At 60.8% G+C, this 26069-nt stretch overlaps 2 protein-coding genes across 4 annotated transcripts in view; both read right to left on the minus strand.

The window, feature by feature from the left end:
- Positions 1–1125: 1125 nt before the first annotated feature.
- Positions 1126–16770, minus strand: VSTM2L (V-set and transmembrane domain containing 2 like). Of its 3 annotated transcripts, none has more exons than XM_032198370.1 (4): positions 16621–16770; positions 6476–6645; positions 5338–5388; positions 1126–2417 (listed from the first exon to the last, which is right to left on the minus strand). In XM_032198370.1, exons 1-4 carry the CDS (start codon positions 16727–16729, stop codon positions 2106–2108), a joined length of 642 nt encoding a protein of 213 aa, XP_032054261.1. In that variant the 5' UTR covers positions 16730–16770; the 3' UTR covers positions 1126–2105. The 3 variants fall into 3 exon arrangements, with proteins under 3 accessions (XP_032054261.1, XP_032054260.1, XP_032054262.1); XM_032198369.1 differs by having other exon boundaries at positions 5338–5391; positions 16621–16768; XM_032198371.1 differs by lacking the exon at positions 16621–16770 and adding an exon at positions 7609–7757 and having other exon boundaries at positions 5338–5391.
- Positions 16771–24560: 7790 nt separating this feature from the next.
- The window catches only part of CTNNBL1 (catenin beta like 1), a 46362-nt gene continuing 44853 nt past the window's right edge, over positions 24561–26069 (minus strand). Inside the window, exon 16 of the mRNA XM_032198345.1 lies at positions 24561–24813. Within this exon, the coding sequence (XP_032054236.1) occupies positions 24725–24813 (89 nt within the window). The 3' untranslated portion in view covers positions 24561–24724. The remainder of the gene's footprint in view (positions 24814–26069) is intronic.

Here is a 26069-nt window from a genome sequence, read left to right on the forward strand (position 1 = left end):
AGCCACCTCCACTGGGAGCAGCTCTGCACCCCAGGGTTGGTGGAGGGGGGGGGCACAGCCCCGGGCAGGCACGCAGCCCCCCGGGGGCCCGTTCCGCTCCTGCTCCCAACATCTCCCATAAACTCAGCAAAATGAATCTCTTCCAATAAAACCTGTTATTTTTAAAAGCTTGCCTCTAGGTTTTGCAAATTACTACACCAAACAGCAATTTGTTTGCTCGCCATTTGAGGTGATTTGCAGCCTTTCACCCTCCTCAAAGCGGCTCCAGCTCTTCCTTTTCCTCCCCTGTAGACTGTTTTTATTGCGGTGGTAGCTGATTCCTCCCATCCCTTCTCCTCCCACCCCAGAGATACATTTCCCTGACAAGAAGCATCAGAGTGCAACACAAGCACGAGCAGCTCCGTCAGGGAGAGATCTACAGAGCCGCCACTGTTATTGCTTGTGGCAAAGCAGAATTTCCAACAAAAGCCCCCTTTCCCTGGAGCCGGTTAATATTTCTCTCCTGACAAAGTATCCGGTGTATTTATAGGCTCCTGTGCAGTTTCCTCCCGTGTGATCATGGCTCCTGCAAATGAAACCCGCAGCAGGCGGTGAAGGCGAGAGCAGCTCTCGTGGCCGCCCCCGGCCGTGCCCTTCCTCTGCCTCCGGCACTGGCTGACACCAGGCCAGCAGCTTTTGCTTTTGTTACTCTAATGCATGACAAATTGCTTAATATCAGCACACCGAGAGGCGAGCGCGATGGAGCTCCACAGCTGCATAAACCAGAGGAGCCGGGGTTCGGCACAGCACAAGTGCTCGCCCGGCGGGCAGCAGGGCTGAGCTGGGCGCTGCCAAAGCCCCGGGAGCTCCTCTCCAACTGATGGGGCAGAGCCTGGTCCCACTGCAACCCCCCCGAGCACCCGTGGTGCAGCACAGCCCCCACTCACCAGAGCCACATCCCACACGCAGCCCAGCACCACCCTGCTGTGGCTCAGCCTCCCTTTAACACCGAGCCCCAGCTGCGTGCCTGATGCTCGTCTCCACCTGGGCACAGCGCGAGGGCAGCCCCAGCTGGGCCCCTTTTTTTTTTCCCCAAGACAGTGCCAGAACCACCGCCCCCTGCCCCCCCAAGGACAGAGACCCAGGCAGGGTTTGTTAAGGAGCTTTATTAGCTGCAGGGAGCTGGGGGTGCAGGCTGGGGGCGAGGGCAGCAGGGAGCCCCCAGCCCTCTCCCCTCCACGGCCCCCTCCCCAGTGGCAGAACTTGCCCATGGGGGCCAGACTCTGCCACCTGCCCCCGAGCCGGGTGAGGGGCACGGGGCAGTGTGGAGGGAGGGGAGCGTGGGCAGGAACGGGGGCACAGGCAGCAGCAGCCCCGGGGATGGAGCAGTGGCAGCCGGGGCTGGCTGTGAGCCCCCGTTTCCCCCAGGAAATGCGGAGGGCAGGGGGCAGCAATGCACGGGGGTGGGCCAGCTCCAGCCCCGGGACTCCCCGAGCCCCACAGCCAACGGCTGAGCATGCCGGGAGTGTGCCAGGAGCGTGCCGTGCCGTCCTTCCTCCGCTGAGCTCAGGCCTCGACGTGCTGGGGCAGCTTTGGGACAGGCAGGGGAGGGAGAGGCGCTATATACAGTCCTTAAGAATGGATGGCCTAACTTATAGATGTGCTGTGGGGCTGGAAAAGAGCAACTAAACTGGGCCTCCTACGGGGGAAAGGATGGGGTTCGCTCTGCAAAGCACAAGGGGGTGAGTGGAGGATTCCTGCGGGCAGGGACAGAAAGCCGGGGCGCGCAGTGCAGCGGGTGGCAGCAAGCAGCGGGGGGGCTGCCCCGCGTGGGGCTGGTGGGGACAGGGACTGCCACGCGTGGGCGCACAGCCCTGGCACTGGTCCCAGCCCCAGTGGTGAGCTGGGGGCCCCAGTGTGCCCGTCCTGCTCCCGTGCTCCAGCCCCGGCACCGCCACGCCACGGAGTGGGGAAAGAAACCGCGGTGGCGATGGGAGGAGGGGGCCCGGGGGGCGGCGGGCGATGCGGGGCGGTGGGGCCAGTCTCTGGTAGCAGCGCGGGACCCTCGACGGCTCCGCTGAGTCCGGGGGCTGGGGGGCTCCGGCGTCCCCCCCGGCACCGCCTGCCTACAGCACGCAGGAGGCGTCCACCGAGCGCTTCTTCAGCTCCTTCCCGGCTTTGTGGTGGTGGTGGTGGTGGTGCGCGTGGGCCGAGCCTGGCACGGAGGGGTCCGGGAGCGGGGCGCCCCGCAGCTGGGTGTCCTGGGGGTGCCCCAGGCCCCCCGCCTCCTCCACCCGCAGGTACGCCTTCACCTTGTGGTGCCGCGCCTTGCCGTCGCTGGAGTCGATCACCCGGCACTCGTACGTCCCCTCGTCCGCCGGCTTCACCCGGGACAGCCGCAGCTTGTGGGAGATGTTGCTGCCGACCACCTTCACCACCTGCGGCGGAGCAGACGGGGGTCAGGCAGCCCCTGTGCCCCTGGGTGCCCCCGCGGTGCCAGCCCCCACCCGTGCCGTGACGCCGTGTGCTGGGTCCCTCCGGGTGAGCACAGACGGCCGAAGGGGCCCCCCCCAGCCCCAGCCCTGGGTCACAATAGGATGAAATCCCCAGCGTGTGCCCGGGTGAGCGGGGCTCAAAGATCGATGCGGAACCACGCCGGCTAATTAGCTTTTCTACCAAATTGATTCGCTCTCAGTATTTATCACCCAATGAAATTTAAGACTTACTCACTAGCCAGAGCTGCGGCTGCTATTGGGTTAGGTCAATAAATCAGATTTATAACCCGCCCTGAGGCCCCTGGCTCTGTTCCCTATAATCACACTGGATGGCAAAGGCCATTTTTCTACTTGCCACCGCATTTGTTAGCTGAAGATTTTATGGTGTTTAGAAATTGGGCTGGGAGACACAACCAAAGAGTCACAAACTCCTGGCTGAGGAGGCAGAGGGGGGAGCGCCGGGGCAGGAGCAGCAGCACCGGCCCCACGAGGGCACCAGGGTGACAAGGCCGTGGTACAGAGCATGCGAGAGAACCAAGGACGTAGTGCGAGAGGACCTTCAAGAAAAACCTTTGTGTTAGTAGAACAAGGAGTCACTTAGAAGTTAATGGCTGGGAAACCTGGAACTAATAAAAGAGCCCCCCCATTTGCTGGCACTGCAGTCGGCCAGCGCAACCACTGCCCTGGCAGGTCAGCGAGCCTCGTCCTGTGGCTGAATTATAACGGGCTGGATAATTTTATGGCTGCTTATAATGTTCCCAGCTCCGCCGGCTGTGAGCAGAGCAACACGACCCGTGCTCCACAGCAGGGCCAGGACAGACACACAGCCGCTCCCTGCAGCCCCCAGGGGACCAGTGAACGACTGGCAAAACATCAGGCTGTTCTGTAAAGGACTGAAAGGGAGAAAAATGATAAAGCCAGGACTGCGTGTTTGCTACCGCGCAGCAAACGGCTGCTCCAGCCCCTCAAAATGCCACTGGGGCAGCAGAACCTCGGGCTCTGGAAATGCAGCTCCATGGCAGGGTGGGCTTGCTTCAAACCCTGCGGGGATGTCCCACGGCACCGTCCCCCATCACGTGCTGTCCCATCCCTGATGCTGCGAGGTGAGCCGGTAACGGGCTGTCTGATACCCCACTGAGCATGTTTTGGTGGGTAAAAGATGGCCAAGGGCTGCCTAGTGTGATGGTTTCTGCATGGGATCTACATTGTTTTGTATTGTTTTACTAAGCTGCCGTTTGTTTTCAGTCAATTGCCTCTTTGTCTGTTGTGCGCATTTTATCAGAACCAGTTGTGGTGTTGTCTTGCCTTTGTTCATTTATCTTCCTTATTCTGTAAACATTTAATAATCAAGGACTTTTAAAATAACCAAAAGAATAGTTTAAATCTCAAGCCTCTCCCTGGTGGCTTGATCTGGAAGGAAACAGCAGAAGCATCACACCCATTGTGCTTCGAAATAAATCATAGCTGCACACGCACATGCATTGATTACATTCCCGCATGTAATTAACTGCCTAATTATGCTGAAAAAATGCGACGGCGGAGTTGAGCAGGAGCCCTGGCCCTGTTCCCCTCCCGTGCCCGGACAGGTCATTCTGCCCACGGCTGTTCTGCCCAGGATGTGTGGGGTGGCCAAGCTATGGGGCGGCCCAAAATCCCCACCCGGAGGAGCAGAAGGACCCACATGGGAGCAGGGCAGCACGTGCGGGAGGACCAAGAGCTGCTCTCCCATGCGGTGCAGACGTTTTTAGCAAAGCTTTCTGCTCCCAAAACCTGCTGGAGGCACCCGAGCTGCCGTGGACACTCGGGGCAGAAGGCAGCCCTGGCACCCCGGCTCCCCACGGCACAAGGGGTCGGTGTGCGCAGCTCCATGGTGGGGCCAGATCCGGCCCAGGAGCTGGGCAGCCACCTCGGGTCCGGCTGGAAGATCTCCATTTCAAAAAGGGGCAGAACTCCTGGTTGCAATCAGCACTCAGCTGAGCACGAGAGCAAGCCAGAGAATCCCAGGGAGGGATTTTGAAGGCACCTGCTGGGCTTTAGACATTAATTCTGGGAGCGTTACATTGCCCATCATGAGAAAAGTGACAAATGGGGGCTCAAACCTCGGGAAGCAATGAAGAAAATAGATCAAAGGGGATATTGTCTCCCTGGGGAATTCATTACCGGCAATAGAATTTACATGTGCTAATCCCCACAGATGAGAAATGAGAGGCAATGCCCTAAATCACGAAGCTTTTTGGCATTCTACTTGCCCTGGCACTTTCTGTCCTTGCCCTGGGACAAGCACCGGGGCAGAGGGGCTGATGCTGGCCATGGGGTGCCTGCCACAGCCACCCCTCCTCGCCCACGGGGCAGGGGCAGAGGGGAACCAGCAGGACACCGGCCACGCGCTCTGTCTCTGTCCCTGTCCCTGCCCCATGGCGAGGACGGCACCGCGCCACCCAGCCAGGGCAGCCGCGGCTGGCGAGGGCGCATGTGCGACAGCAAAGGGGCCGAGAGCATTTATTTTATTTAACTAATTAGTGTCTTCTCATTCTGTTCACATGAGCCTAAATGGCTTTGGAATGCTAATCCGGGGAGTAAATCAGATTATTTTCTCCTGAGTGTAAACCTGCTCCTCGGATGCCTACAGGAATCGCATCCGAAGGATGCCCCAGGACCCAGCCCAGGCTGTTCCAGTGCCCCCAGCGCACGCATTCTGGCAGCTTGGCCCTTGCAAAGAGAGAGACAAAAGCCCCCAAAGAAACCAGCCCCTGGCCCCCCCACCCCCAGCAGGTCTGTGCAATTCTGAGCACCAGCATTCTGGGGAAAAGTTACAGCTGTGCCCTCGATTAAAGTCCTTGCAAGAATCATTATCAAAACTCACGCTTATTTTTGTCGCGTCCTTCCCAGCCTCCTCCTGCTGCGATGCTTTTAGCTGCTGGGAAGAGAGGGATGGGGGAGGGAGACCGGAGAGGGGGAGAAAAAGCATTAGTTGAGCTGGAAGGAGGGAGAAAAGCCATCAGAGCAATTCCCACCTCCGCCAGGAGCCCAGCTTCAAAGGCTGGGCCAGGAAGGGGCCGAGGTGGGCGAGTGGCGGCTGCACAGCCCCGAGCGAGGAGGAGGAGGGCGAGGGGCGTCTGGGCAGAACCCGGGCAGATGGAGCCGTGTGGGCAGCACAGGGCAACCAGGGAGGGCAGGGATACGGGGGGCACGGGGAGGCCGGGCTGCTCGCCCCCACCACAGCCCAGCTCCAGCAGTGGCCACGAGCCCACCCAAGGCGGGGGCCGGAGCCCTGCCTGCTGCAGCATCACCACTGCGGGGGGGCCTCTCCCCAAAATCCCCCTCCTGCACAGCCCAGCGCCTGCCCCGATTGCCATGAGCGCTCCCGGGGGAGCCCCGAGCTGGCAGCAGCGAGCAGGGTGCAGGAGTCGGGGTCCCACCACGCTGCGCCCCCCGCCCCGCGCCCGCTGCCCCTGCCCCTGCCCCGTGCCTCTCGATTTATGGTAATGCCGGCAGCAGCTCTGCCAAAGACACAATAATAAAGGCTCATTAAAATACCTAAAGCTGCCTTTCCATTATTTGGCCCTTATCTCTGTGTGAACAGAAAGAGAAATAAAGAGACAGCTGTTTGCCAAGACCGATATACACGGAAATGGGGGAAAACAAGGGGGGTGGGGGATGATGCAGGGATGGATCCGACAGAACAAGTTTGTGATGAGATGGGCGAAGGCAGAAGCACAAAGACAACCCCTCTACCCCCCACCCCGTGTCAGATCCCCGGGGACGTGCCATCTGGCCCCACGGCTGCTGGGGCAGGACACCAGGACAGCCCTGCCCTGCTCCCACTGCAGAGCACCCTCGGCACGGCCGGGGGCTGCGCACCCGCTGCAGGAGGTGCCCCGGTGCTCTGCAGACCAGGGAGGCACTGGGGACACCAGTACAGGACACTGGGCAACCCCTACAGACAGGGTGGGGAAGGGCTGTGGTGCGCAGCGGGAGGGAGAGGCAGGCCGGGCGGTTACCTGGCTGGAAGCCCACGTCTGTTTGTCTGTCCAGTCCTTGTGGTTGCGGACGTACCACCACTGGATCTCAAGGGAGTAGGACGGGGAGCCGCTGCCTCGGAAGGAGCACGCCATCTCCACGTCCTCGCCGGCCTGGGCCGTCATGTCGTGCGGGGTCTCGGTGAACAGGGCTGCAGGGGGCACAGCGGGGGTGTGGGTGCCTGCGGGCACGGTGCCACCGAGTGGCGAGGGGACAGCCCCACCAAGCTCCTCGCTGGACCCGTCCCTGCCACGCAGGGGTGGCCGCTGCCGTCCCCATCTCCCCCCTCACGAGCAGCCCAGCCCCACGGCACTGCACGAAGCAGCCCAGGGCAGCCCAGGGCAGTGCAAGCCCCCCAGGGTGACCCCATGCCCGCGGTGCCCTCCTGCCCTGGAGCGGGCGCGGGACCCCACGCGCCTCCAGGAGGTAGTAAATAAATACAGCGTGATCGCATCTCCGCTTAAATCAGAGCATAAATGAAAAACAAATCCTTGTTTAATGCGGCCCCCAAACAGTCTCCCACATGCCATATGGTTTGCTTTCCTCTCTCAAAACAAATATTGTTCGGAGATGTAATTAGAATTCTTTTCATCTTCTCTGGAGAGATTATTGTTCCTCTGTAAAGGCGGCCCCAGCGTGCAGGTCACTAGGAAATGTTATTGTCACAATCTGCGGCGCCTCTCACGGCGTCTTCTCCCCAGCACGGCGTGGGGATGGGGGCTGAGCCCCCAGAGCTGGCACAGCCGGACCCGGGGCTGATAGCATCCCCCCCCCCTGCTGCCCTGGGGTGGCCCCGGTCCTGCTGGAAACGGCTCCGGAGCGGGGCTGGATGCAAGGAGGATGCAGGCGCCCACGTCCCCAGGATCCTCATGAGCAAGTGCACGTGGAGGGGGCAGCACCGTGCCCCCACCCGCCCAGCCCCGAGCAGGATCTGTCTCTCCCTGTGCCATGTGCTGCCGGTGCTGCCAGCTGCCAGCTGCCGCACGGGTCCCTTGGGTGCGCCCAGAGGGCACCCACCCCTCGGGGAGCAGCACACAGCTCCCCAGGGCTTCTCACCGAGTCCCGATCCCGCCTGAAAACGAATTATTATCAGCCTAGACAGAAAAGTTAATACCTTTAATATCTCTCTGTCCCCCTGGACGCATGGAAATCCCTTACACTTATCGCTTTCCTTTAATCCATCTTAGCGGGGGAACGGAGGAAAATACACAGCGTAAGGGGCTTAACGAGCGTCCCGCTCTCCCAGCTGAATTCCCAGCACTGCTCCCGCTGCCCCCGCTCGCACAGGACCTGGTCCCAGGAGACGCACGGGCGCCGTGCAGGAGAGCCTGCAGGAGGAAGCGGCGGCTGGGGACGCGGCCCCGCGGTCTGGGGCCGCACACAGAGCACGAGGGCCCGGCGCTGGCTGCAGAGGGACACGTGGCACTGCCAGCACGAGGCAAGGAACCCGCCTCGGACCAGAGCCCACAGGGACCAGAGCCCCCCATGGGACCCCTCCCCTGGGCCAGGCCCCACCGCCGGCTGTGGCTGTGCCGCGGTTACCCCATGGTTGTGCCATGGTCACCCCATGGTCACCCCATGGTCACCCCGTGGTCACATCGTCCCTGCACGGTGGTGGCAGAGGCTTTCCCTGAGCCCCAGCTATGGCTTTATTTAAACGCTGCACGGCACAGCAAGGAGCCGACCCCACGGGTGCTGCATCCGCCTGACCCCCAGCCCCCTCCCCAGCGCCGGGGTCCCGCAGACACCCCCTGGCCCCCGCGGCAGCCCCAACAGGCACCGTGCGCCCTCCTCCCCCCCGCTGCATCTCCCCGGCTGCTCATGGAGGCAGCCTGCAGGGCGCTAATTGCAGTCTGAGGGGCTGGCTTTGTGCTGGGCGGCCCCAGGTCTGCAGCCCACGGCTGAATTACTCGGAACACAATTAAAATCAGCTCCCACGGACGGGAATTTGGCAGCGAGCGGAGAAAAGGCTTGATGGAATCATGCACCTTCTTTCTTTCAGATTTTAATTGGGAAGCTACGTATTAATTAACTTCAGGGCTCGGCCTCCCCGAAGCGCATCCACACCCAGGTGGGCGCTGCCAGGGCCCCCTGCCCGAGGTGTTTGCCCCCTCCCCATTGCTCCAGCCCCTGCCCCAGGACCCCTCCCGCTGCCACCAGGAGGGGCCGGGGCCCTGCTTTGCCAGGGCAGAGCCGGGCTCCAGCAGAGAGGCTTGGAGCAACCTCAGCACTGCTCAGGATGCGGCCCCACGAGGCCACAAAGGCCCCATGCAGCGGGCAGGCTGGCTGCACCCCTCGGCCAGCCCCGCGTCTCTGCCCTAACCCTAAAAACCCACAGAGCAGAACGGACTGGCGTGGGTTTGGGACCACGAGCACGGCCCCATCCTCACCGAGTGCCGGGGGTCCCCTGGGTCCTGCAGGGATGTCCCTGGTCCACGAGCAGGACGAGCACCAGCGGGGGGATGGAGCCTTCCCCCTACCCCACCCCGTGCACCCCATGAGCAGCAGCTGGGGGCTCGCAGCACACAGCTCACAAAGCACCCAGCGACAGCAGAGGGAGCAGAAGCAGGACGCAAATAATGTCTGACAGCACGAGGGGAGGTGAGGACACCTCCCCGCACATCCCAGCCCCTCATCCCCCCCTGCAGTGCCACAGCAAAGCCCCGTGAAGCAGGCAGAGCCCCCGGGGGTCTCCCATCTCCAGGGACACCCTGGGGAGCAGAGGCAGCGCTGGGGGGCTCAGGCCAGCAGGTCGCAGCCCTGTTTGGGATCAGGCATCTCCTCGCATCCACTGCTCTGGGGGTTTTTGAGCTTCACCATCAGGCCAGCTGCGCTCAGCCAGGGTTTGCTAAGGAAGGTGCTGTGCTGGGCTGCACAGCGCCCTGGTGGGCTCCCAGCCCCATCTCAGCCACCACCAGACCCCATCTCCCCCCTTCCATCGCTGCCCGACCTCCCACCGCCCGGCACGGGGCCGGCAGCACGCCCGAGGACAAGGGCAGGAGCATCCGACCCAGCTGCCGGCAGAGGTAGAATAAAGAATCGCCTTAATTAGGGCTATGATGGCGTTACCTTCTGATCAGGCAGTGAATTGGCAGCTGGCTCCTGCGCTTCTCAATGGCCTATGGAAGTGATGAACAGTTTGGGGACCCTCCAAGGCGAGCAGTGACGGGGCCGTCACGGTGGAGCTGGTGGCAGGGAGAGGATGGAGCAGGGAGGCCACGGCGGCACAGAGCCTCCCCCAGCCCGTGCTGTGCCCCTGCAAGGAGCAGGGCTCCTGCATCTCAGCACACCCGGTGCCCGAGTGCCCCCAGAGAGCACCGTGGCCAAAACCACCCCCTGTGGTGGTGGGGGCACCAAGGGCACCGTGCGGGCAGCGGGGACGCGGCTCCGTGGGGCTCGCACCGGCCCCAGCGTTGTCCCCCTGCAGGGGGCCGGGCAGAGGAGCCCCCGGAACCAGGGGGCTGTGCAATGGGGCAGCCCCACAGCCCTGGCACAGCAGGGACAAGCAGAGATCTGCTCCACGCACACAGGGCTGTGAGCACTGCAGCCCCCACCTGCCCCCCCAGCCCCGTCCCTCTCCCCTCCGCTGGCGCTGGCGCCGCGTCCTCCCAGACAAAGGGAGGGGGGCTGCAATGGGCTCACGGCTCCGCGTGGTTTATGGCCTGCTACCTGTCATAAACTGAGAAAATCAGGATCGATAAATCTTCCAGGAAACAAAAATCAGGGGAAATAAAATGAACTCAATGGGGAAACACAGATAAACGGAATTGAAAACGCCTGCTGGGACAGCTTGGTGCTCTCATAAACCGGAGATATAGCAGCTGCCCGGCTCCCTCCCCGCGGGGGCAGGATCCGGCCCCGTGGCCGCCTCCACAGGAGGGGGGGTTGAGGATGGGGCCCCTGCTGCAAGGCCACGGCCACGTTGGGTGCCTTGAAGCGACCGCGGGACCCTGCGCCCCCCTCGCCCTGGTGCTCTCTGCTCCATGGGGACCCCCCCAGATGCCCGTGGATTCGGTGGCTTTCCCAGCCCCGGGCACCCACAGCCCACGCCTGGCAGAGCCCCCGGGGGCAGTGGGAGCATCGCAGAGATAAGGGGGGCCAATGGAGGGAGGGGGGGAATAACCTGGGGGCACCTGCAGGTTGGCAAGCGCTGCACGAGCCTGCCGGGGTCACTTCATAACGCCTCGCCGAACAGACGGGTGCGGAGCAGGCAGGGGCATCCCTGGGCGAGGGGGGCAGGAGCAGAAAGGGAGAAAGACCTGGGGGGGGGGGAGCAGCTCTGCAGGAGCCAAGGGAAAGAGCTGGGGGGGACCAGGAGGCACAGAGACCCCAGAGCCGGTCCCAGAAGCCACCAACACAGCAGGGACTGGGGACAGGAGGGACACACCACGGTCAGGTCCTGCGGGGACCCGGCTGGGACAGCCCCGTGGGCATGCAGGAGGGTGATATTTGTGTAAACACGCACCGAAGGGTGGTGAAATAGGTATCGGGTAGTTGCAAATGCGTATTAATTACCTGGTTAGTGCTCTGTGAATTAGTTACCCCACCGAACCACAGCCCCTGGCAGGCACGTCTCTGCCCGGGGAGCAGCAGGAGCTGCAGCCCCAGGGGCAGGACGGCTCCAGTGCCCGCTCCCCTCCATGGGGGCCGATCCCCCCCTACCAGCCCCACACCACTCCTGGCCCCCCGAGCTCCCAGGGCTCAGCCCACGGGGCTGGGGCCACCCTAAACTCTGCAGGAGCCACCTCAGGGCTGAGCGATGAAGATTTGGGGCCAAGGGCTTGAGCAAAAGCCGGGCTGGGGCTGCAGGCAGGGGGGGCACACCCAGCACCAGCAGCCGGCCCCATCCCGCAGCCACCCCCCACTCAGCACCCGAGCCCCCCGCCTTGGGGAGAGGTGGGGGTCTGGGCAGCATCGCCCCCAAATCCTGCCACGGCACGGCAGGCGTGGGAGGGAGAAGCAGAGGGAAAGGGGCTGGGGGATGAGGCTGGGGAACCACAGCCCCCAGGGAGGGGAGGATGCAGGAGGTGCAGGGGGCTCAGGACCGGGTGCGGGGGGCGCGGGACCGCTGCGAGAGCCGCTGCTGCCACCCCCACCCCCTCCCCCGGACTGCCGCTATTGTGTTTTGGGCTGCGATCAAGTGTGGCTTATTCTTTCCCTTCACAAAGCTCCGAGTCATAATTCATGGTTTATTATGGTTCGGTGAGTCAAGACACTCGGAGAACTAATTGCCAGCTCAGCCGCGCTCTCCCGATAATCCTCGCCCTCCACCGCCCCCTCCTCGCGCCCCTGCAGCAGGAGCGCCCTGAGGGGCCGGGGCTGGGAGGAACTGGGAGGAAACCGGCCCCAGGCTTGGCCACAGCAACCCTGGGTCTGCTCTGGGGCGAGGGGCAGCCCCTGGCAGTGCCAACCCAGACCCCAACCCAAGCAGCATCACCAGCTGTGCCCCACCTACAGCCCGCACCCCCGGGAGGCACCCAGCGGGGCTGGGCCGTGTGTGCACGGACTGCAAGCAGCAGGAGCCAACAGCGAGCCCACCCCACGCCAACGCTCACCGCCACCATCACCATCACCAGGGGCTCAACCAGAGGCAGGACCCAGCTGCAGGAGCTGCCGGAGAGCTGAGCTGCTCCCTCCTGGCTGGAAGAACCTGCGAGGAGCACGCAGGGTGGCAGTGACAGCCGTCCCCACGCTCTCCTCCCCGGTGCTTGTGGGCAGCACTCAGCCCTCCCCAAGGATGCTGCCCGCTGGCACGCCAGTGGCAAACCCCACCCTGAGCCCAGCCAGCTCCCCAGATCCACTCCAGGGGCTGTGTTTGCCCCATGCCCCATTTGCACGGCTGCAGGAGGAGCGGCTGCACAGAGCCAACAGCAGCCCACGGGCGCTGCCCGGTCCCCAGGTAACCGCGTCCCTCCTGGCCCACCTCATGTCACTGTCACCGACGGCCACCACACAGTGCCAGGGGGCCTCCCGACCCTGCTACAGGCTCCCTGTGCAGGGGTCACGGGGGACCAGAACGTCCCCACACGCTGCCCTGCAGGCGGACAGATGCTGCTCCATGCCCTGCTCCATGCCCTCGCCGCGCCGTGCCCCCAGGGACACGGGGTTTCTGGCTTGTTCCGTGCAGATTGGACCTAAAATCGCCCTCCTGTTCCCATCTGCCCATTCAAATCTATGAATGAATCTCCTCCTAATAAGCCCGCGCGCAGGGATGCTGGCCCCTGGTCAAAAAAACAGATCACAGAAAAAAAAACAACAGTGCATAAACAGCGGTGTGATGGCCGGCGTCAGCGGCGAGAGCAGGGCCAGCAGCTCCGGCCGCAGCCAGCACGGACGCCCCCCCCCCCTCCTTCCTGCAGACCCCCGGAGCTCCCCCCAGCCTTGGCTCTGGCTGCAGATCTGAAACCTGCCCCGAGGCTGCAGGGAGAGCAACACCGAACCCCAGCCCGGGGCCAGCTTTCCCCACCCAAGGTCCCGCTGTAGCACAAAGGACGCAGCCGCGGCTCCTGCACCTGCCCCTCTTCCAAGGGAGCGCCAGGTTGGAGCCCCACAGACACTGCCTGGGGACAGGGAGGGCTCGTGCTCGCACGTGGGCACAGCAGAGCCATTTCTCTGCCGCTATTTACTGTCATATTAGCAGCAGAATTACCTCAATTTTGCAGCGTAAATTAAAAACAACAAAAAAAAATCCAACTAATTTTGTGATTGCGATCAGGCCAGAGCTCACCTTGCCAGGGAGTTTGAATTAACCTTGAAACCTGCGAGTATTTCTAATATTTGACAACCGGGGGCTGGGCTGCAGCCCGCAGCCCCCGTTTCGCTGCAGCACAGGAGGGGCCGACAGCGAGAGCCCCGCTCGCCCCGGCGCCGGGCAAGCGCCTTGTGCAGGCAGGGGACTTTGTGCTCTCGGATTGCTGAGTGGAGTAATGTTTCTCAGACAATTCACTCCCAAAGGGAATGAGGAGGAGCAGTTATTTGATAGCATAAGTGGCAAAAAAAAAAAAAGAAGGCTTGGCCTGTTACTATGGCTCCCCGAGGGACCCCAGGCGGCGTTTGGCAGCCTGTCCTTCAGACATCACCTGCCTGTGGTGCTCATCTGCTGGGGGGAGATCTCCAGCGGGGCAAGGCACCGGCTGCTGTGCGCTAACTGGGAGCAGGAGGACAGAGCTGGGCGCAGCTGGAGCCCCAGCCCACGAGGCCTCACGCCCGGCACCCCCAGCACAAGGCATCGGCCGCAGCAGAGCCGCCTGTGTCCCACCACGCATGGGCAGCCAGGAGGGAGCCAAACCTGAGCCGAGGCAAACGACCATGGAGAAGGGTGCAGGACACAGCCAGGGCCCTGCACCCATGGGCTGGGGAACAGCGACCGCCCCCGAGCCCTTGTGCCACCAACCGTAACCCCACACAGGCGCTACAGAGAGCGCCCGAGGCAGTGCCCAAGGTGGACCCCAGGTGGGAGAGCCCCAACCCCAGCAGGTGCCGGGAGGGGGACAAAGAGAAGTCTCCAGCTCCATGCCCCCACCCCTGTGCCCCAGCCCCACTGCCCTGCCCACGGCCCCAGCGCTGCTGCCGAACGCACCGGCTGCTCGCTCTGGTGTGCTGCCTCGCTCCCGGGGAGCGTTATGATTAAAATTGGCTGTCACTGTCCTAACGTAATAATTCCCAGTGTCTGGCCCGTCGTCTGTCAGCCTTCTTCAAGGGAAAAGAAAGCGCAGACATTTGATGAGGAGAGGTGTCAGAAGTAATTGCGTTGAATGACTGCACGAACAGCAGCAGGAAAAACACATCGGATGGAGTATTCCCACCAGGAAGCATGAAAAAATCCAGCACAATGCAAAGTGTTTATGAAAGTAATTGATAGAATAATCATTGGTGTGTGAGACAAAGGAGAAGGGCAGCACCCCGGGGAGTCGGGGCACGGCTCCCTCCAGCCTTCAGCCATTCAACTAGCAGCTTTATTGATGGTGAGACACTCGCGCTTGCAAACGATGCGAGGAAGGAGACAGGATTCTCCTCCCCGGCAATGCAAGCTGCTTACCAAGCGGCTCCCTGCCCGCTCCAGGAGCAGACAGGCTGGGAAGGAGGCTGGCGCTTCCCAGCCGGCGCAGGTTTGAAAGCCGATGGCGCCAGCCCAGCGCGCACACGCTGTCTGCGCCGGGGTGCATGAATAATTGAAGAAGCCAGCCCGAGGAGAGGAGCGCGGCTCGCGGGGGCGGCGGGGAGCTGCGCTGCTGCCCGCTGCTCTCCTGGGGGCCGCGGGGCTGGCGGCGGAGCCGCACCTCGGGGCCCGGCGCTGGCTGCGGGCAGAGCCCTTGCCGTGGGGACAGGGAAAGGACTTTCTTTGACGGAGACTTCCTTTCCCTTCCAGGGCAGCTCTTGCTGCCATGTGAGCTGGAAACGCATCGCTCGTGCTTGCGGGGACGTCGGGTGGAGGAGTCGGCCTCACCCGTGGAGCGCAGGTCTCTGTAGCGGCCCCCGATGCCCGCCGAGTTCCCGTTCGGTTCCCTCCCCACATCTGGGGCCAAGGGAAAGGTAACAGCGAGCGTGCTCCCAGCCGGGCCACGCACAGGAAAGGCTCCGTGAGATGGTGGCAGGCAGCTCGGGCGGCTGCAGCGGAGCCCAGCAGGAGCTGCCTGGCCCCGGCAGCCCCGCTCTGCCCGGCCGGCCCCATCCAGCCCCTCCGCACCCCGGCCCCGCCGCCAGGGAAAGCTGCACCAGCAAGCAACGCGATGATCAATCTCCAATCTGCTAAACAGCAATTTATACAGGTTTTCAGCACACAGCTTTTATCAAATTGGTATTCACCTACTGAACACAAATGGCTTATTATACATGACCCACTTACTCACTGCTTTTCAGTATCGTTAATAAAGGTTTCTGTTGTGATTAAGTGAGTTGCTGCAGAACTGCTCGTAGTTGAAAGCTGTAATGTGGCTCCAAAGTGCACTTACCCTACCAGAATATTTTTCTCCTTTGCTCCCTTCTTCCTCGCAGCGACCATTTCACTATTTATTCGCCTATTGCTGAATTTCTGAGGGGAGCAGCAGAGGATAATGGAGGCTGTTCGCCCACATCTCCTTCCGGCATGCCGGGCTGGTGGGTCCGGAAATCCTCCTGCCTTTACCCCACCGGTGCAAAGGCAAACGGCAAACCTCCCGCGCGGCGCAGGCAGGTGACTGCCGGCCCACGTACCGCACTGCTGCAGGACGCGGCGTCCCCGCAGCCCCAGCACAGCGCAGCCACCGTGGGGCCGGGGCTGCCTGGAAGCTCCTCGGGGCAGGGAGCAGCTCCCGTGCGCCTCCTGCTCCAGAGCCGCGCCGTGGGGCTGGGGGCGACCCTGCAGCGGAGCTCCCGCAGAGAGCCCACGGTCACAGCGCCGGGGCTCGGGTTAAACCCTCCCGTGTCAGCACGGCGAGAGGAAGGCAGGTCCCGGCACCGGCCTCAGAGGTGTCCCCGTCACCTGCTCCGCACCCCGCAGCTGGGGGTGCCCCCGCGCTAGAGCAGACTTCGGGGGCTGCAGGAAGGGGCTGCCCCCCGGCCAGAGCCAGCAGCGGAGCCGCTCCTGCCGTGAGGGCGCACGACGCCGAGCGGGAGGTGCACGGCGCCGTGCACGAGGATGCACGCTCACACGAGGATGCACAGAGCTGAGCACAGGGATGCCCGGCACCGTGCACGAGGACGCCCGGGGGTGCGCACTTACCCGGCGCCGTGCGCGGGGCCGCGCCGTGCCAAGCGCCCGGGCTCCGCCGCCCAGCGGCAGGGGCAGGGGCAGGGGCCGGGGCCGTCCCCGGGCGCCGGGGAGCGGAGCGGCGGAGCCCAGCCCCGGCTCGGCCGGGCCGCCCGCAGCTCCCGGCTCCGCGGAGCCGCCGGCGCGACGGAGCGCGACGCGGCGCTGCCCGCGGTGGCGGAGCCCGGCACCGGCGCGGCCCCCGGCCCCCGGCCCCGTCCCGCAGCCCGGGCAGGACCCGCCCCGCCCCGCCACCGGCCCCGGGCCGAGACCGCAGGGACCGAGCCCCGGGGACCGGCACCGCCGGGCACCGACCCCGGGAGCGCTCCGTGCCCGCCGGCCCCCCCCGGGCAGCCGCCACCCGGTGCCCGCCGCCCGGTGCCCGCCGCCCGCGCTCACCGCTGCCCGCCGCCGGGGCGTCCCACGGGGGGTGCCGGGAGGCGGCGCCGAGCTGCAGGTAGAGCCCCAGGTAGTGGAAAATCCCCAGGGCCAGCGCCAGGGCGCCCATCTTGCCGCGGGCGCGCCCGTCCCGGGGGCGGCGGCGCCGCCGGGCCGAGCCCTGTCCCCGGGGCTGCGCCGCGGTCCCGGCGCCGCCGCGCTGCGGAGCTCTTCCCTCGCGCGGAGGGCGCCGCGCGGCGAGGCGGTGCCGCGGCTCGCCCGGAGCCTCCCCCGCCCGGCGGAGGGATCCCGGCCCCGCGCACACCCCCAAAGTTTTTCCCACGCTCCATTCTTAAAGTGCGCGGGGCGGGGCCGGGCCCCACGCGCCCCACGCGCGGCCCCGCGGGGGCTTCCCCGCGCCCCCCCCGCACCCCCCCCGCGGGCGGCTCCCGGCACAGCGCAGGAGCGGGGCCCGGCCCGGAGCCCCCCCGGCACGGAGCCGCCCCCACGCGCGGGGGGGGTCGCGTCCCGCAGCCCGGGCTCCCCCCGCGGAGCCGCCCCCGGGTGGGGAATGGGGCCGGGGGCGCAGCCACGCTCCCGGGGTGCCCCCGGGAACCTCGCCCCCACCAGGCACGACCCCAAACTTCTGAGCCCTGCAGACCTGAGGCCAACCCCCCCCCCCCTCCCGAGCCCACGGGCGCCGCCCCCCGCCTGTGGCAGATCCGAATCAGGCCCAGGCCGGGGGGGCCGCGCCCCCTGCAATGCCCCCCCCGGGGCAAAAAGCACAAAATGTGAGGAGGAGCCCGCAGGCAGCGCCTCTCTGCCTGAGCACCCAGCTGCAGGAAGGCAGAGCCGCAGCCCCCACCCGTACGATGTGACCTGCGCCCTGCACAGCCAGCTGAGGGATATTTGCTGTCCAGATAAACTGCCAAAATCAGATTATTTCAGGTGTTTCCTGCCACAAGGAGACAGACGCTTGCTACCAAGAGATTCTTCAAATTGGACTTGAAAACACCGACGGTATTTCTTCTCCCTGCCCTCAGCGGGGTTCCTCCAGGAGCGTTTTTCACATTATGGCCCCGGCAGGCAGGGGGAAGAGCTGCGCTGCCGGGTGCTGGCGCTACAAATCAATAGTTTTAAAGGAGTTCTACGTGTGCAGCGTTTTCCGCATGTCAAAATAAAACCCACATAAGAGCAGACCAGATAGCATTGATCTCTGCTCAAGTTCATTACTCCCTCTAGAGTTAAAAGCGGGGGGAAGGACAGCGCGATGGCGGTGATGGATGAGCCGGGGCTGCTGGCGCCACGCAGCCGGCGGCTCCGAGGGTCCCAGCTGGTGACACCCCCAAGTGCAGGGGCACCAGGGGGCTCAGGCCTTCCCCCCAAAAAAGCTCCAGGCAGCCCCTGCCGTGCTGGGAGGGGGCTGCGGCCGATGGCAGGAGGAGCTGGGGGGCCGCTTGTCCCCTCCAAGGCCACATTCAGGGGGAGAGCAGCCAAGCCCCACCACCAGCCCCATCTCCCTGGGGGTGGTGGGCAGCAGCAGGGTCCCTCAGGCCCAGAGTCGAGTGCAGGAGGACGAAGCAGCAAAGGCCAAGCAGGCAGCGAGTCCCCATGGGTCAGACAACACAAGCTCACGGCCCAGGGTCCCTGCTCACCTTCCTTCCCATCAGCAGCCCGCTAGGGGACCCCAGTGGAACCCTGCCAAGCTCCATCCGCACAGTGCCCCTATAACACAGGGAGCCGACACCAAGATTTCCCCAAGCACCAAGCCACTGTGGTCATGGGAGCAGGAAATAACCACGGACACGGGGCCAGCCCCACACAGAGGGAGCGCCTGTCCCGGGGGTCCCTGGTCCCCCCCTGTGCTGAGGGTGCACAGCTACACCTTGGTGCTGAACCTGCCAGGATTCTTCCCTCGTATAATCAAATACATTTAAATCACACCACGAGGAAGCAAGGAGAACATAAATTTCTCTTGGAGCTGGGAACATCTCCAGCTGCAGAGCCGGAATTAAGTTCCATTTCCAGCTGATTTTCTGCCGCCACAGCAGGATGATGAACTGACAATAAGTCTTCTGTGCACTGGCCCAGCAGAAGGAGGAAAGGGGAGAGCCAAGCGTCCTCGCATCTCGTGCACACTTGGAAGATTTCATTTTCCTCCTCAATTTTAATTCATCAGTGAAAAGGACCAGACCAGATGCTGTCTGCTATTGCAGCCACACAGCCCTGATGAGCCCCTGCATGTCTGAAACGGAGAGGAGGGCAGGGCGCTCACACGCTGAACAAGAGCAGAGCCAGCGGCTCCCCGGCTATCTGGATGCTGGCGCTCGCTGCATAAATCGCTCTGTTATCTGCATGGCTGCTATTTCTCTAAAATAGCTCACAACTCCCTTGCAGGGTTCCTGTTCCAGGGGAACATGCCCAGGGACTTGCTCTCAAGGATGAAGCGTTCCTTATCTCCATTCATGCCAGGTTTTCTGCCTGCTATTTAATTTTACATACGCCACCCATCCTGCTCTGTGGGCACCCACAACAGGAGATGCAGTGGCCGCTTCCAGAGCAGCAGGGTGCAGGCCCACCTGGGAACACGGCTCCTGCACCCCTGGGACAGGCGTGTGCATTTCCCCTGGCCACGGGTGCACAGGTTGAAATGAAGCTGCACCTTCTGCTTACAGCATCCAAAATATAATGAATCAGCTGCTGGGGTGCTGGGAGTCACCTCATGAATTATTCTGAAGTCCAGACTCAGAGCTGGCCGAGAGGAAGAGGACAAAGAGGTGCCATTAGTGGGAACTGGGTGGCACCCAAAGGGCACTAAGCGAGGCAGGGATCCTGGAGGCAGGGGGCAGCTGCCCCAGCCCCTCAGCACTCTCTCGGTTTGCTCTTTGTGCCAGGGGTCCTGCGAGCACCCGGCACGTCCAGGAGAGCCAGGGGCGAAGGCAGGCACAGCCCTGCAGGCGGGGGCAAGCCTGTGTGCCAGCGGCTGCCTCGCACCCTGCACGCCGGGGAGCGCACCGGGCTGCTCGTCTCTCTGACGGGCAGAGTAAATACCCTGCACACTGATAGCGAGCTCAGTTCTGATACTTGCTTAGAGACTTGACAATCCCTGTATAAAAGGATTTCCTTCCACAGCTGAAGTTTGACATTCCTGCATTATTAGATTATTTGCAAAGGTCTGCCTGCGCTGCAGGAAAACAATGCTACCAACATCCAAAATTACAACCTTCTCCTCCACAAATCATCCAAGAGGCAATAAGCCAGGGAGACAGCGCACGCTTGGAGCGGGCAGATCTTAAAAAGGAGCGAGGGGAGGAGGGCAGGGCAGGGCCAGCGCTCGGATGGGCGAGCACCACTGCAGCACCTGTAAGGCAGCAGCCCCAGGAGGTCGGGGGGGCACCCAGGAAGGTGAGGGGGGGGCTGGGGTCCGGTGCTGCCGCTGCCCCCGTGCCCTGCCCCGCAGTGGGAGAGCGTCCCCGCAGCACCGAGCCGGCAGCAAGCAGCAGCACCAGCACCAAGCAAGGGCTGCAGGGAGTCACAGGTCTCTGCCCAGAGCTGCCCCCACGCTAGGCAGGATTACCCAAAGTATAAAATTCAGGAGAAAATTACTTGGAAAGAATTATTACTTTAGAGAACAATTCGTGCTCGTTTCCAGTCCATTAACTCCTTCCTCCTCTGCAAAACCCACCATCAGTTTCCCAATGGAGAGAAGCGCTGTCACTGCTGTCAATCATTTCTGCAATGGTTCCCTGTCCCCAAACCATTGTTTAAAGGACCAAAAAAAAAAAAAAAAAGGTGAAGGGAAAACCAAAACACCCTTTTCCCCTCCTTATTATTGACTGTTATAAGAGAAAAGCAGTTCCTGAAATCCAGGTCTCATAAAAAATTTTTAAAAAATCAATAACTTTAGTGACTTATTTGTGCTGCTGAAGGTTTGTTTCCCAATTTTGACAGTGTCTCTTCGTATTTAGTGTCACCTGGGTCTCTCCACCAGGATGTCAAGAGAGATTCCTCAGCCGTGATTTGCACTCGTCTCTCCCCGTTTAGAGCGGCTCAGGTGGGAGCGGAGCTGAAGATGGATCCAGACGCGCCGCGGGGCCCCTGCCAGCTCCTGCTGCTCCCCCCCCAGGGAAGCCACGGGCTCTGCAGCTGGGGCTTGGACCCCCCCGGTGCCACCATCAGGGGCTGCAGCCCCATCACGGCCATGGGGCCAGCACCCAGGGGCTCTTCCCAGCCAGCCGCCCCCGTTGCCTCCTGCTCGCCCACCCCCAGCCCCAGCCCCTGCCCGCTGAGGACGCAGCGCTGGGCGCTCAGCATCCCTCCCGCAGGGGCTGCGGGGATGGGGGGTGCAGAGCTGCTGCGGCAGAGCGCCCACCCTCCCCTTCCATTTGGGCTGCAAGTTTCCTGCCTCCCCATCACCAGAGTGCCTCATCAATCACGTTCCTTCTAATTAACTTCTAATTTACCTCTTTAGTCAAATCTGTTTACAATCAGAGACAAGAAAACCCAGCCCAGCGCCGTGCGATGCGCATCGCTTCCTCCCCCCTCGCGCTCGGCTGCCCCCGCACCGCAGCCCCGCATCGCCCAGCGGGGTCCAGCTCAGGGCCCGAGCCCATCCCTGACCAAGGCTGCCCACCGCAGCGTCCCTGTGCCAGGGGACCCCAGCAAAACGCAAGCCCCAGTGCCCAGCCCCAGGCCCCACGGGGGACACGGGGACTCCATGCACCTGCCTGGGGCTCGGAGGTGCAGATGAAGCCGCCTGGTGGGGACACGTTCGGGGCCACCTCCCATCGCTGCAGTGGGGACGTGCTCAGGGCCGCCTCCAGCAGCTCAGGGGCTGCTCAGCCTCCCCCTCTCCCGGTAAGCGCATCCAACCCCAAAGCCAACAACCACGATGCTGCCCCCAAACTTCAACCCCTGGTCAAAAATATCAGAAGCTAAGCCAGGGAACAAACCCTACGTTCTACAACCCACCGATAAGAAAACCTGTTATTAGCTCAACCCTTTAATCCTCCCCCAGTTCCAATAACCACATTTTTCACAGCTGCTCAGGCTCCCGGTGCCGGTCTTCATACCTCCAAGGCGTTTCTGTACTGCTCAACATGGCAGCAAAAATGAGCTGGCCTGCAGCAGCAGCAGCACATTTAGCTGAATAATTATCTTAATTAATAACAGAGGACCCAGGTGGGCACCCAGCCCATCCGAAGACCAAGCCAGAGGACCTGGCTCCTCGCAGCAGGGCTGTGCCCAGGGCACGTGTGTGGCAGCCCCAGCCCCTGCCACCGCCCTGCAGCAGAGGATGGAGGCGAGCTCCCTGCCCCAGGCACTGCGCAGGGGGCACTGCGAGGCTGTCCTGCTTTGCTGGGGGGGGGTTTAGGAGATTTGGGGTTTCACACGTCCCGGGCAGGGTGCTGCCTTCAGACCCTGTGGCACGCAGAGATCTCCAGGCAGAGGATCCTAACGTGTGTGCAGCGGGGCTCCTCGCTTCTGAAATACTTAGGAGATTAGGAGGAGAGAATTCATCATCTGTCTTGTAAAAGCCTGACTTGTAATAACAAGCTCTGTGCTAATTCCTCAGCAACATCTGGAACATCCTTATCTATCAGGAGAGAGACACAAAGACTGCGTCGTGCTCAGGTAAGCACTGGCATTTTGGCTTTTCATAATCCCCTCCAACGTCTCTCCGTCAGCTCAGGGAGAAAAAGAGCTACAGAAAGCACCCTGCCACGGCGGGCCCGTGCTGCTGCTGTGAGCCGGCTGCGCCAAGCCCCAGGGCTGGGACAAGGGCACTGCTGGGCCAGCAGGACAGGGCTGCCAGGGCAGGGGCAGGGGGAGCCTCCCCGCACACCCAGAGCCATCGTCTCGGAGCAAGCAGGCGGCGCCGCCAAAGCCCAGGGCTGGACCCTGGCACCAGGGCGCTGCTGAGCCCCTGCACCCGCAGGCAGCTCCCCGCATCTCAAGGTGCCGAGCTAACCCACCGCAGCTCCAGCACCGATTCTTTCAGTGAACTACCCAGAGACTTACAGGCTTTGGTGAAGCACTTTGAAGAGCTCACAAATTACAAAAGGGGGAAAAAAAAACCCACAATCAAAGAAAAGCTGCCTTCTAAAGCAGGAACATTCATTACAAGCAGCCTAAGCTTCCTCCGGCAGCGCTGCTCCTGGGAAGCTGGCGGTCCAGCCACTGGAGCAGGGAATTATTTTCAGCCCAGTCTCCATATTTAGTAACTCAGCTACGACATCTAGAATGGAAAATATTAAAGGAAGAGAAATTTACTTCCAGAAAGCAAAACTCCAGCCAGAGCAGTACAGGGGAGGCGTTTTCACTCCTGCCAGAGCCACGGCTGGAGAGCAGAGCCCAGCACTGAGCGCACACACACACAGCAAAATGACCTCACCCATGTTAAAGATGGAATATTTGGATTTAAAACAAAAAGCATAACGCAAAACCTTAGCTTGTACTCAAGTAGATTCTATTACTATTTTCAAGAACCTTCCCTACCTCCCCCCTCCAATATGTGCTCCCCTACTTTACTAAATTGCTTCACGTTCATTAAGTTCTTCCTTCTATTCTGCCTCCAAACACCTTGTTTGTGTCACCTCCCTTTCTCCTCTGCTTTTCAAATGCAGGTGTGCAGTGGGACAAGGAACTTGCCGGGAGGAAGACCCAACGACCAGCTTTGAGTCCAAGTGCACTGCCCATGGTGTGGAAGGGAAGAAGTCCAAGATTTGTGTAAAGTCAAAAACTAAAAGGGGCGGGGGGGGAAATGGAGAAGGGGGTAGGTGGTGAAAATAATTTAAGAAAAGAAATGAGGAATTCAAACAAAGCTTGAAAAAGTGTTTTTGCACGTTCCTTTAGCTGCTGAAACCACGACTTCCACGCCGATCCCCTGAACAACTGCATTTGATGCCACCCAGGCCAGCAGTGCCTGCTGCAGTCATGATTGAAGGCAGCCTTTAAGCTTCCCTGACAATGCATTTTTCTTGGAGATAAAAAATGAATGCTGCCAGCATGCAAATCTCTCTAAATTAGGCAGGGCCCAGCTTACTGGAGCTGTGATGTTTTGTGATGACAATCATTAACTTTAGCAGAAGAAAAAAGGATGCAGGAAAATCGTCTGAGCCACCTCCCGTCCCAGCTGGGAGTCCCTGCTCGGGGAAGCGGTGGGATTCGGCAGGCTGGCATCTGAAATTACACTGCAAGTGCAGAAGGGCAACAGAAAAATGAGCTGTGGCCTGTTTCATTGCGATCAATAAGTCAGTCAGAGGCAAATCACTTGTGTCTTTCTGCAGCTCCCACCTGGAAGAGCTGGCATTAGTGGGGCTTTCCCCTTTCTATTGGTGGACTTAGTGCTGCTATAAAAGCCAGACTCCCAGTTCAAGACTCAGAACAATGATTTTCTGCAGAACACGCACAGCCAAGTCCTGAAGCAGACTGTGAAAAGAAAAGTTGATGGCATTTGGGCGTTTTAGGGACCACTTACCTTCCCCACTCGTTTTGAGTGGAACCTGGACAGAACCTCCCTGATGTCCCCTTCAGGAGGGGTGAGAGCTGACCAACCTGTGCCACAACTTGCCTTTGCTTCTGACTCACCCTGGGGAAGACTTAGCAGGAATCATTAAAAGTGGTTGTAGTTCCTGGTTTTTGCTCTGGCAGAAACCAGCAACCTGCTGAAGAACAGCTGAACTGGACACACACCAACCCAACTCCTCCACCTCCCCGTGAAGTGGGCTGTATGTTTGCCTTAGTGCACTAGGCTGCAGTAACACGCTACAGTTGTCTTGAGCTATCTGTGCTTCCTCTTTACCCTGCTTCTAAGCATCACACTGTCATATTGTTTTGTGCTCTGATCACTGCTGTTGGACTTTGGGAAAAAAATGAAAACATCTTTGAGATACCCTACTGCAAGGTAAGCACCTACAGTCACACTCATGGTAGAACTTAAATAACAAACAAAGAATTAAAAAAAAAAAAAGCAAACTATGTTTAATATCTCCAAAATGCCATTTAGAATAGTTTCATAGAAACATTGTTTTTATCGTGCAATCAGGGCTGGAAGAGGGCAGCAAAAGAAGAGAGCCAGACGCTGCATCCTCCTAGGGAAACACAGAATTCAGCCGCCAAGTCCTCAGAAATTCTCCAGCAGGTCCATGATCCGCTTCTGCTCACTCTCCCGAAACTCCTGGTTCTTCCCATCCCCGATGTTCTCTGCATACTCTGTGGGAGAGAAAGCAGGCAAAAATAACAGACGTTGAGTAAGACACTAATGACCAATGGCCAACTTCTCTTACAGAGGTACCACAGCAGAATCTAAATCTGTGTCCACTGCCAACAACTGCATGGGAATTTATGTAAGGAGCACTGATGGATTTTTTTTCCCCCAATCTCCAGGGTTAAAGCTTTGCATAATAAACACCTACTGACCCCTCATTAACATTTTGTAGCAAACAGACTACAGCAAAAACATGCTGCTCTCATCATGAAGCACCACGAGAAGCAAGCAGACACTCACCGTTACCCTTTCCCCAGAGTCTGACCATGACAAGAGCTGACGGCGTTCTTCCCAGCCCCTGCACAGGAGGAGCCCCCTGGCAGCTGTTTAGACTGGAGAGCTGGAGCGCTCACCACTTTCAGCCCAAGAAACTCGGAACAGCTCTGGACATCGGTAGCTTTCCAGGTCTCCTTTACCACCGTGCATCATCAGGACCAGGAAGGTCAGGCAGGAGCCAATACACAGCTGTTACACTGCCCTAACTTTAGGTTTAACGTGTCTGTTTCCCAAGCACACTGAATTGGGATTTTTGTAAAACTAGTAAAGTGGAGATCATTCCTGAATCTACAAGTGCTTTTAATCCATATGGAAGGAAACACACCAATTAAGATTTCACTACAAAGCGAACTCCCTGTCTTCAACTAGACCCCAATCAAGGTCTTGCTTATCCATGCACGTGGCCAAACACTGCACAACAGAGATTCCCTCTGCAGCTCTCCTTCCTGACATTCGTTTCAAGCTGGCAGCTCTCATTCCCTTGCAACCTTGCTCCTTCCTGCTAACAGAACCTACATATTCAAAGATGGCTTAAAAAGAAAAACTAAAAAGCAGATTCTGAGCTGCAAAAGCAAGGACCTGAACAAATCTTAGTAAATCAGGAGCAGACTGCTTGGTTAGACAGTGCTTTCCAGCCTCCGCCTTCTCTCATTCTTTCCCTTCTTCCTAAACAAACAGAACAGCTTGTATTCAGCATCTGAATAGTAACTTGCTGTAGAAAGTTTGCTTTAATATTTATACGTTCAGCACTGCTACATGCCTCCGAGCTCCATCAAAGCCTTTATTATAAGAGCACTGAAAGGAGTGAGGACAGGGAGAAGTTAGCTGATGTGGGAGTCTCCCCCCATGTGTGTACTCTCTCTCTCTCTCTCTCTCCATGTACAAAAAGCAGAATTCTTTGCCAAGGCCTCTGGGAGAAATCCTT

Source organism: Aythya fuligula, chromosome 16, assembly GCF_009819795.1.
Source record: "Aythya fuligula isolate bAytFul2 chromosome 16, bAytFul2.pri, whole genome shotgun sequence".
Lineage (NCBI taxonomy): Eukaryota > Metazoa > Chordata > Aves > Anseriformes > Anatidae > Aythya > Aythya fuligula.